General features: G+C 41.6%; 1 protein-coding gene across 1 annotated transcript in view; it reads right to left on the bottom strand.

The window, feature by feature from the left end:
* Positions 1 to 5,634: 5,634 nt before the first annotated feature.
* The window catches only part of HSPA4 (heat shock protein family A (Hsp70) member 4), a 48,233-nt gene continuing 41,528 nt past the window's right edge, over positions 5,635 to 12,339 (bottom strand). Inside the window, exons 15-19 of the mRNA XM_080803365.1 lie at positions 11,458 to 11,583; positions 9,618 to 9,725; positions 7,501 to 7,620; positions 6,087 to 6,248; positions 5,635 to 5,876 (exon numbers count right to left, since the gene is read on the bottom strand). Coding sequence (XP_080659491.1) covers positions 5,673 to 5,876; positions 6,087 to 6,248; positions 7,501 to 7,620; positions 9,618 to 9,725; positions 11,458 to 11,583 — 720 coding nt within the window. The 3' untranslated portion in view covers positions 5,635 to 5,672. The remainder of the gene's footprint in view (positions 5,877 to 6,086; positions 6,249 to 7,500; positions 7,621 to 9,617; positions 9,726 to 11,457; positions 11,584 to 12,339) is intronic.

Genomic DNA, 12,339 nt, shown 5'->3' on the forward strand with positions numbered 1-12,339 from the left:
CCCGTTGTAGGAGGTAGAATAGACAGGATGAGTTGGAGGAATTACCCGCCTCCCCCGTCCAGCCTGGGGCTCCTCTTACTCCTGCAGGGGCCTCTCCAGTTTCTGAGTCTGATCCCACACAGTTTTCCTGGTCCCCACAGCAAACTCTCCTGAGTCCTAATAGTCTCCCCACTCCAGCTGCTCATCTTCAGAAATACTTCGCTGGGATTTACACCTTGGAAGGGGAGCCATTGAGATGGTTTTCCAAGCATTTCCAGTTTTCTCTTTCCCAAGCATTAGCCAAGTGTTAACTGAATAGATGAGTATATTTAAAAGTTTTGAGTGCAAGCAGAATAAAACAATGTGATAGGTCAGAGCCTGCTAACTAGTGGTACAAAAAGTATTTGAAGCGTTCTCTCTCCCTCCATGGATCCAGGACTCCAAATACAACAGTGCACCCGGTCTTTGAAGGAAATACATCCAGACAGAACCCGTGAAAATGGCCCCAACCCAACTCTATTTTTGTTGCCTGTTGTGCTTGATTCTGGGAAATCACACTGAGGAGTTAGAAGTACATATATCCCCCCACTCTCCCTCTCTGTCCTGAGAGCATGTGCCTAAAGTGGAGTGACAGGGTCAGGATGAGCTTGGCACACGCTCATGGCTATTGGACAAATCTGAAATCAGTCTGTGCCTTGCCCATTCCTCTGTGGGGCTTCCCTGCCCTGAACCCTCAGAATCTATCTATCCTCTTTTCTACCCTCTCTTCTTCTGTAGTGTTGTCCTACCACAGCGTGGCCGTGTTTGCATTTTGCCTCCTAGCCTGAGTAAGTCCCCTCGTTCATTTCTCCACCTATGACACTACTCCAAGTAGCAGTATCCAGATCACGGAGGACAAGGGCACTGAGGGTCTTGTCCCAGGCTACTGCAGCCAGAAGCAAAGGAGAAGCACCCAGGGAAGGAATGCATGGTCAACTCCAAGACAGCATAGTCCAGAGGTAAGTGGTGGAACCCCATTCACATTCAGAAACTTGGGACCCAGGATGCCGTACAATGTCTCTTCTCCCCAAGCTGATTTGTCATTCCAACTAAGCCACAGTTCTTGCAGCTTCACTGCGAGCCCGAGACCTGGCTCCCACACCCCAAAAGCGCCCCCATAGCCATTGTCACTGTCCCTTCTCAAACTCCCCTGCTCCCTAACCCACCTCATGCATGATGGCTCCTCTCTGGCAGCTCAGTTCCTCCCAAGTTTCCACTTGCTCTTCCTGCCACATCCGAACTCAAGTTTTCAGTCCCTAAACCAGGAAGGCACCCCAAACCACAAAGCTTCTTTCCACACCCACTGTAGCTTTGGGATCTCCCAACTCTATCTTGCATGACTTCCTAATCCTTCCCTCAGGAGACTTACACCAACCTCACACCAGCTTGTCCACGGACTCCTACACACTTGAAGTTCTACTTCTCTATCACTTCTGCTGTGCCAGGTTCAAAAGCTGGGAACTATTCTTTTAAGAAGCTTTTTCAGCATTAGGAAATTTCTAAAGGCTTATTACAGAAACCTTAGAAAATGTCAACAAGCAAACATGGACAAACAGCAGTCATCCACAATTCCACCTTGGAAGGAAACCATTTCATTCTGGAACATCCATCTGATTCTGGTTTTTATGCAAACCTAGTTCATGTTCCTCCCAAACACGGGAAGCTGTGTGCATATTGTTCCTAACCTACGTTTCTCACGTAAAAATACAATATTCTTGCTGTTAAAGCCACTTTTAAAAAAGGATTGAAATACATCAAGTGCACAGAAGCATTATCAAGAGCTGTAGCAACAAAACCTAATCAAGCTGCCATGTCATTATGCCATAGCCTAACTACATTCCCAGCTTCAGCAGAGGTTTTTTTGTTGTTGTTTTAATTTATTTATTTTGGGGCGCCTGGGTGGCTTAGTCGTTAAGTGTTTGCCTTCGGCTCAGGTCATGATCCCAGGGTCCTGGAATTAAGCCCTACGTTGAGCTCCCTGCTCAGTGGGGAGCCTGCTTCTCCCTCTGCCCCCCACCCCCGGTTGTGTTCCCTCTCTCAGCTGTGTTCTGTCAAATAAATAAATAAAATCTTCGAAAAAAAAGATTTCTTTTAGAGAGAGAGAGCCCAAAAGCAGGCAAAGCAGCAGGCAGAAGGAGGCTCTGCACTAGCAGACAGCCCGACAAGGGGCTGGATCCCAGGACCCTGGGATCATGACCTGAGTAGCAGACACTTCACCTTAACTGACTGAGCCACCCAAGAGCCCAGCAGAGTTATTTTCAAATCTTTCCTGTTTCTTCAGTACCAGGACCTACCATTTCCCCCTGTGTTTGGCTCATTCCCTCAAACATGGATTATTTGTAATGTCCTGCTACCTCTAGCTTCTCCCAGGCCCAACTCATTCTACACACATCACATGGGCATCCCTAAAACACTGTCACTCTCAGGCTAAAAGATCTATAGCCCCCAGGGCTCCAACACCAGAACCTTGATGTCTCAGCCCCTCCATTTTCACCAATAGCTCTATAAAAAACACTTCAGATGCTTGAAAAAAAAAATCTCAAAGGCCAATGGTCTAATGCCTCTCCATGAGTCCTCACAACCCCACTGAGCTCTGAAGCTCTTCACATCAAGCTAAAGCTGCCACACCACAAAACCTTCACATCAGCCTGGGCTTCACCTCCAACACCTTCTTCCTCTATGACATGCAGGGAACTGGCTCCTCTCTTCAGTAAATAGGACTGTTACTCTCTTCCATGTGATCCCAACACCCCTATTGTTCTGGATGACTGATAGCTGGTCCCAGGCTGCCCACTTAATTTGCCACATGCTCACTCCTTTCCCAAGGTCAGAACCCAAGACAAAGCCAACCTTGTTGCAGACACGTTCATTGAAGGTGGCTGATCCAAGACCTAATGGTGGGCCCCGGCAGGTCAGCTCTTCCGAACACATAGCACCAGGACTATTAAGTGGCAGGACTCTAGGGATTAAAATCCCACACAGTTCCCCATGTAGGCCCTAGGCCTTGTAGTTAGGTCTCTTCTAATGGCTTCATCCCCTTTCAACACTCATTACTATCCCACATTCACACCCAGACAGATTTGTGCACGTGCAAACACGAGCACACACACATGCTACACACCCAATGGTGGCAAGTGTTACTAGCATACTCCAGGCCATGGTGTTCTTCAAAGGGGCAGGCATCAATCCTGGCAATGGTCCTCTATGGGGCCATAACCCACCTTCTGCTGTTGTCAAAACCCTCAAAAGGATGGACAATATAAGAGATGGATTCCTACATACCAGAGAACTGGGCCAACAGTCAACATGGGAGAATTCTGAGTACAGAAAAAGAGCAACTTCTTGCCACCTGTTAACAAGTGTGTTTTTTTTTTTTTTTTTAAGATTTTATTTGACAGAGGGAGACAGCAAGAGAAGAAACACAAGCAGGGGGAGTGGGAGGAGAAGCAGGCTTCCCACTAAGCAGGGAGCCCGATGTGGGGCTCAATCCCAGAATCTATGACCTACCGCTGAAGGCAGATGCTTAATGACTGAGCCACCCAGGGACCCCAACAAGAGGAATTTAGTTAACAGGACTCCTACCTCTGGAGTTTTCGTTGAATGAACACACACACACACACACACACACACACACCCTTCATTAGGAAATTAAGGAAACCATTCCTGAGTGTAAGACAGGTTTCTTTTATTAATTTTTCCTAAACTCGTCTGTTTATTTAAAGTTTCTCTTAGTGTAAGAATGTGACCTGGAGCTTTAACAAACCAATTTGGATAATGCAACCTGGATAAATGCTTGACTGCAAACAAGTTGTCAATTATCACACTCTCTCTGGCCTGGCCTCCAAGTAAATCCAATTGGTCATAAAGCCTGTCTGAACAGAGACCAAGCAGACCACATCATCTTATTTCTAGTTTAAACTTCCAATTTCACCCCCATCCCAACACCCACACCCTCCCCCACACAAAAAGTTTTCTTAGAAGAAATGGCCATTGCGGACTGAGTCATTTGCATAAGAATTGGCTTAATCCTGCAGCCAGCATGGCAAAGTAGCTCCTGGCCTCACTGCAGGCCAGCTGAAACTCAAAGCATGACAGGTACAGAATGGATAGAGCCTCTAAGGACAAGGCCAAGTCCTGGTGCTACAAGGTTTCCGTGGGAGCTCACGCACCAACATAAGTACACTTCCACCTTCTTCCTCTGAGTGCTTCTCTATAGCACTTCAGAACTTGGTAACACTAAAATTTTTTAGTGCAGAGATGGACAGAAACTTATTCTAAGTAGGCAAAGATCTTATTTCTAACACAGCCCAAAATTAACAGAGAAGTACTCTGTTACACAGATAACAATTATTACAAAGATCCAAAATGTAACCAACAAAGCTTTTAACAGTTTCTAAGGCAGGTACCAGCTATGGCCTCTAATATAACAGGCTTCCCTTGGAGTTTCCAAAATGCTTCCCTCCTATCAACACGGCCATGAAGGGCAGTCACAGGGAATGCTCTGGTGCACCTGACACCAGCCACAGTAAGAATGTGGTGCTGCTCAAGTCAGACACCATGCTACTTTAACACTAATTTCAGACTCCTCCAGTACAGTCCAGTGTATCTTAGGGTTTGGTTTTTTTAAATCTGTCAGCTGTTTAACACATAAATTGGCAGGTTCATGGCAGGTATTAACACTTAACATACAAGTGAATGTGAATGAGCTAAAAAGAACTTTTAACTCTTGTCCTAGGACTTCAAGCTATACTTCAAATTTACACATAACATCTCTCACCTGAGTGAGCAGGCCAGGATACAAATCTTTACACCATAGTTAACAAGAATCAGGTCCTCAGCTCAATTTAACCACGCCTGTATCCAAAAGTACATCTATCCAATTCTAACTTTCCAAAGAGAAAAAGTATTTAGACTTCATGTTTGGGGTATTTGTGCACGCACTTTCAGGAACATACTATCTCGGAAGAGCTTCCAGGTCCAAAATCCTGTTACCAACTTGCTGCAGGTGATAGGGGTCTATTTTCCCAAGAGCAGCACATGGCATTTCTAAGAGGAGCTCCTTCACTGGTGGAGGGGGAGGTAGGGGTGAGAGTCTAAATGGAGCGGAAGTGCAGTGTGAAGGAGCTCAGCAATCGCCCCTCATGTTCTGCGATGTTAATCCAGGCCATGCCATGCTCTAGCCCTCGGAAAGAGGGGACCCCAGCCCCATCCCCACACCAGGCAGGGGAGCCTTCATGGCAATCTCCACAACAGACTTCTGAAACACAATCTCAAAAGTTCCTGCCACATAGGTCACAATGAAAAGTCTGCTTGACAGCTAGTTAGAGCCTTTGCTTATAGCTCAGCTTTCCAAAACAAACTTATCCTTGTGTAAGCATGATTAAACATAAAAGGAGTGAAGCAGAAGCTCGGTAAGTAAGACTAACTGGGCTTCTAAATAGTACCATTATGAAAAAGATACAATGCACTTAATTTCTGTATCTAACTATTTAGAAGTCAAAATGCTCCATACATTACCTATATCCCCTCCCACAAAATCCCCTAAAAACTGACTAAGAAATCTCCAGTACTTGATTGCTCTAGTTGATATTTAGAACAAAGTTGACAACTTAAAGCTTTATAATAGTCTGTTTTAATATAAACAATTGTTGGAATCAATCAATGTCCATTTCAGGAAGCTTCTTGTCTGAATCCGAAGGCACAGATGTGTCTGTACCCTCTTCCGCAGCCTGAGGGCCTGGGCTGTCTCCTTGTCCGTCCACTGGTCCATTCTGCTCTGCATTTTTTTGCTCTTCTTTTGGAGGTTCCACTTTGGGTTTGGGCTTTGAAATTATAGGGCTACAGATACTCATCAGCTCCTAGAATGCAGAGGAGAGGAAACTGTGGGTTCTTAAAAATAACAAATTTTACATGACATTCTCAACTTAAACCCAAATCCAACCCCTCCCAACCAGAAGCCAAAAACTAAGATGCACTAAGGAAGTTCCCTCTTAAGTGTCACTTTAAGGACCATTAATAATAAATAACAAGGCTGACAAGACTATTGAATATTCAAAGCCATAAATTACCTTAATTTTAGCTTCAATATCTTTTGCCTTGACAACTGGATCCATGGTCAGACTCTGCTTGTTCTGCAGATTCAGTTTGTTATTCATCCACTCCATGGCCTCATTTGTGCTTTTTTCCACCTTCACCATGTCAGCAGCATCCAAATGGTCATACTGGTCCTCCTGCAACCAGGAGACAACCAGGCAGGCGTCAAAGGATGATACCCTCCCCACCCAAATATCTAGTTGTTAGCCATCTTTCAAAAAGGTACAATCTTTCCAAAAATGAAGCAAACTCAGCCTCAATATCCAAATGGACACTGAATTACTTCAAAAAAATTCAACCAAGAAAAAGTAACCCTAGTTTTTAGAACACTCAGGAAATACACTTAAGGGCCAAAAACATACATAAGGGTAGCAATTAAAAGAACTGAATGTTATAAAAAGCACATGCCTGACATACAACTTACAAAGGTAATTTCACAAATAGGACATTACAGGTCACAAGATGTGAAAGCAGAGGTTTAGGCAAGCTAGTTAGGAACCAAAACAATAATGAATACAATTTTTTATTTTTTTTAGTATTTTATTTATTTATTTGACAGAGAGATCACAAGTAGGCAGAGCGACAGGCAGAGAGAGAGGGGGAAGCAGGCTCCCTGCTAAGCAGAGAGCCGGATGCGGGGCTCAATCCCAGAACCCTAAGCTCATGACCTGAGCCGAAGGCAGAGGCTTAACCCACTGAGCCACCCAGTCACCCCTGAATATAATTTTTTAAAGTAGACCTTCTAGAAAACAATTTTTTTTTAAATAAACAAGATCAATTAATCTCTCATAAGCTGCTTACAATGACTGTCCATCAAGAACCTGGAGAAGAGTGGAGTGGTTAGGAACCCAAAATTTGTAGAGTCAGACCTCAGGCCAAATGCCACCTCTCAATACTAACCTTGGGTGTTACTTAAGGACAGTGAGGCTTAAAGAAGTTAAAAGTTACCTGTAACTATTACTGACATGATCACCTACTATTAGGGTACTCTGAGGATTTAATGAAATAATGTATTTATGCAATGTATATCACACAGTGCTCAAAAAATTGTTAAGTCGTTTTCTATTCACACAGTCCTACATCTGCATAACAAACCAAACCATATGGCCTAATGCTTCTCAGAAAGACCAGTATACAGCAGGTTAAGTCACTGATGAAGCATTTCACAGCAAGAAAAGGAAAGGGAACAATATTGCTCACTTCCAGATTCTCCTATTAAAGAGAGCAGCATATCCCAGGGTTCTTAATAAGACTGTATGAAATATTCTACACATTACACTAACATCCTAAAAAACAGTATTATTAAACAACAGTTTTAGAAAAGCAAAAAATTGCTATGTAAATGCCTCAAACTTTACCAAAATAACAGTAGAAAAAGAAAAAATATACCTTGTTTTTGAAAGAGCTGATTACTTTCATATACTGTTGGATTTGTTTCCCTAGTTCTTCAAATAATTTTGGTCTTTCTTCAGATTCCTGGAATCGCATCTTAATAGGTTGACCTAGACTCTTAACATAAGAAAGAATGCTTCAACTATCAGAGTAGTATTGTTTCTACTATTACTGAGATCTACTATGGATTAAAGTACATTTCATCTCCATATCCTTCATGTAAAAAACCCAGTATCTCTTCCCATCCCACTGAAATCTATCATAAGGCTAGATATGAGACTATACCTCTATACTACTCCATGTGGAGCCACTTCAACTTGTCACTGGAGTCCTAGTTCTCAAAACAGAGAGGGAGACAACCCAAAAGGAGGTGCCTCCTGATGTGATATATAGTTCTTAGTAAGAACCATACCTGCCAAAAAATATTTTTGAAAACGAAATCTAATGAAGCCTCTAATTCTAACCATCAATTTATCTGATGGTGATAAATAGCACAGAAATGAATTAGATAATAATAAATAGCACAGAAATGAATATCAGCAAAATCCAGACCAGGTAAAAATCTGACCTAGGACATCTGAACTACTTTTCAAAATAAATGAATAAGGGGGCAGAAATGATGGAAGAACTACACAGACTGAAGAGACAAAGCAGGAAAATGTACGGTCCTTATGGGGATTTTCTTGGTCAAACTAAAAACTAATTTATAAAACAATTAGTACATGAAAACTGAATGCATGGTGACACCTTCTTAAACATGATTATAGTATAGCTTAAGGTTACAACATTTCCTTTTAAATATATATTGAAATATTTTCAGATTAAATATAACATGAGGGACTTTCTTCAAATAAATGGGAGTGCGAGGGAACAGAAAACCAACAAAACTAGCCATAAGCTGACAACCATTAAAGCTATTGTTGTACTTGAAAGTGTTTAACATCTCCTATAGTAAAAAGTAAAGCAAAAGACTTCTTCGGAGACATGGCACTGGAAGCTCTTATTATCCTTCCTTAACGATAAGAAGACTGCAGGCACCATCCTTGAGCAATTCCATTTCAGAGGTTCATCAACATGGCCAGTTTGACAAAGTAATCCACAGAAATGTGAAAACTTCTTGTACATTTGCCTCCTTTTGCAAACAAAGGCCTCAACTTTAGATCATTTTTTGTATTTTTTTTTAAATTTTATTTATTTATTTTGACAGAGAGAGATCACAAGTAGGCAGAGAGGCAGGCAGAGAGAGAAGGGGAAGCAGGCTCTCCGCCGAGCAGAGAGCCTGATGCAGGGCCTGATCCCAGGACCCTGAGACCACGACCTGAGCTGAAGGCAGAGGTTTTAATGCACTGTGCCACCCAGGCGCCCCTGTATTTTTTTTTAATGAAGTTTTATTCAAACACAATCACTTCATTCATTTACAGCCCCTAACTCAGAGGAAAGCCATGATGGTGGACATGCACTAAAACATTCAGTGTACCAGGAATGAACCAGGAAACTTTAGATCTGCAGCTTAACACTCTCCCAACTGAGCTATTTCAGCACCCTCATTTTTTTGTACTTTTAACCCTTACGGTTAATGATCAGATTCTTTAAATATAAAACCAGATACTTTGCTTTTCTGAAGATCAAAACTATATAAACAACCCCGCCTCAACTGCACTACAGGTGCCTTTAGGACAGGTCACATCTTTCTAGTCTCAACTGCCACACCAAGAATGCAATCTCCCTCAGAAAAACATTCTAAATCCAAACTGAATTTTCAGAAAAATAATTTTGTTACTATAAGGTTCTAAAAATAAGAAAATGATCATATGTGATAAAGGGTATAGTTCTTCCATCACTTTCAGCCTGTCTTCATTACTTGATATGAGAATTCCTCCCAATTTTGAGATAAATTCTTGGAAATTACAGCGTGGGTTTGAGTTTCAGAACACTTCTGCTTTCAAGACTACTTTTTTAAAGAAAAAAAAAAATCAGAAGGAAATGCTCCCCATCCTCCTCCTTTATTTAATTAAGCTCTAGGCCCAACATCAGGCTTGAATTCACAAATGTAACATCAAGAGTCACATAACTCCACCAACCAAGCCAGCCAGGCACCCCCAAGAAGTACTTACTTTTAATTCCGCCAATTTATCGACATAAACTTGCTTTGGCTGGTCTTCTCCATCCTCATATAACCAATTTTCAGTATCTTCTAGTTTCAAGGTAAAACTGTTACGATCCTAAATATAAAGAAAATATTATGATCGGGTCAGTCGAAAATCAGCTGAATGACCAGTGAAGTCACAGGCAAAGACTGCAGTATCTGAATTTGCTTTAAAGTACAGGGTGGGAGAGGGGATGTGGGGGGAGGGGACAGACAAGGGACACAGACAAGAATGGCAATGTCGTTTTGCTTGATAACTACAGATGGTTTTATTATTCTCTGCTGCAGGGGATAGGTTTAAAATTTTGGATTAATATGGTTATTTGAAAATTTCAGAAATAAAAACTGCATTTAAAAATATGTAAGCTGGGGCGCCTGGGTGGCTCAGTCAGTTAAGCATCTGCTTCTCCCTCTCCCTACCCACTCATGCTCTCTTGCACTTTCTCTCAAATAAATAAAATCTTAAAAAAATAATAATAACATAAGCTATAAAAAGTAAATAAAGGGTGGCTCAGTGGGTTAGGCCTCTGCCTTCGGCTCAGATCATGATCTCAGGGTCTTGGGATCGAGTCCCACATCAGGCTCTCTGCTTGGCGGGGAGCCTGCTTCCTCCTGTCTTTCTGCCTGCCTCTCTGCCTACTCGTGATCTCTGTCAAATAAATAAATAAAATCTTTTTAAATAAATAAATAAATAAAATGGGGCGCCTGGGTGGTTCAGTGGGTTAAAGCCTCTGCCCTCGGCTCAGGTCATGATCTTAGGGTCCTAGGATCGAGCCCCGGATCGGGTTCTCTGCTCAACAGGGAGCCTGCTTCCCCCCTCTCTCTGCCTGCCTCTGCGTACTTGTGATCTCTATAAAATAAATAAATAAAATCGTAATAAATAAATAAATAAATAAAATCTTTTTTAAAATGTGAGCTATATAACTAAAACACTGTATTGGCTATTTGAAAGCTGCTGATAATAAACAAGAAAAAAGGGGCGCCCGGGTGGCTCAGTGGGTTAAGCCTCTGCCTTCAGCTCCTGTCATGATCCTAGGGTCCTGGGATCAAGCCCCACATCGGGCTCTCTGCTCAGCAGGGAGCCTGCTTCCCCCACTCTCTCTCTGCCTGCCTCTCTGCCTACTTGTGATCTCTGTCTGTCAAATAAATAAATAAAATTTAAAAAAATAAACAAGAAAAAAGAACTTTTTTAACTGTTTATAGTGACAGATGTTAAACTAGACTTATATGATCATTTCATAATATATACAAATATTATATTGTACTCCTGAAACTAATGTTATGTTGTCAATTATACCTCAATTTTTTTTAAGTGAATTAAAATACAAAAACATGAGAGAAGGGTGGGCTGACTTAAGGAAAAACACCAGGTAAATAATGGCATGCAAATGTATCAAAAAGTGATGCATTACAAAAAAAAAGAAAAAAGTGACACATGAAGACAAGACTTTGGGAAACAGTGCATTATAAGAAATACAAAACTTAGAGCCTCTGGCTGGCTCCGTTGTTAAGCATCTGCCTTTGGATCAGGTCATGATCCCAGGGTCCTGGGATTGAGCCCCACACAGGGCTCCCTGCTCAGCAAAAAGCCTGCTTCTCCCTCTTCTACTCCCCCTGCTTGTGTTCCCCCTCTTGCTGTCTCTGTCAAATAAAAAAAATCTTAAAAAAAAAAAAAAAGAAATACAAAACTTTCCCCCCAAAAAACCCATTTTTAATCATTTGACTGTGTACCTACAGATGTCAGCAAATGTGCCTACCACATTTAAGGCTGCTCCCAGAAGACACCTAGTAGGTAGGCACATACTTACATCTTCACTCACAAACTTCTCGTATTCCCCACTAAGCTTGTCTCTCATCTCGTACACGTATTCTTCCACTGCATTCTTGGCATCATTCCTCTCCTTCTCCAGTTTATCCTGCATGATCATCTTACCCTGATAACAGTATAAATGAGATACTCAGACAACTGAGACAATATCTTAAGTACTAAGTACTGTAATTATAAAAGCGGAGATTCCTTCTTCCCCAAATCCTTTTAGTTCTGCAAATAACCCAAGAAAGGAAAAGTGGAAGTATTAGTCCCCAATAAATTATGAAAATCAACTGTGAGCTCTGTGAGTATGCTTAGAAAAAAAGAGTAATAGAAATATCAAGATTTAGAAACTCAAAAGCAAAAATAAGAAGAACTTAACAAGAACTTTAAGAAACTATTAGTATTAGTTCCATGTCACAAGGTGGTATACTCTGCTGTAGGATTACTATACAATACCACAAAATCAAATGATTCATAGTATAAATGTTACAGTTCTGGAAAACAAATCTAAGATCCAAGGGATACATGACAGAAAAACTTCAGAGACAACAATCCAATAATTCGTGCACCAGGATGCCAAACCTTGCACTACTCACAGTACCAAGAGTTCAACACTGACAAGCAATAAGTAAAGGAATACACAAAACAGCACTACCACTAATGCTTTGATTTCTCCTACTGATCAACATCCATGACCCATCATCTCAAACATCCCAAGCTCTCACACACAAACTTTAGCATGAATGATTCCAGCCCTAAACCAAAGACATAATGTCAAATATCTCTTAAGAGAGCTTCTAGCTATAGACACATAAAACCATAAAAGAGTTTTGGTATCACATGGGATTTGCCCTTAAAGTATCCAAAAATCTAAAAT

Source organism: Martes martes, assembly GCF_963455335.1.
Source record: "Martes martes genome assembly, chromosome: 5".
In the NCBI taxonomy this organism is placed as follows: domain Eukaryota; kingdom Metazoa; phylum Chordata; class Mammalia; order Carnivora; family Mustelidae; genus Martes; species Martes martes.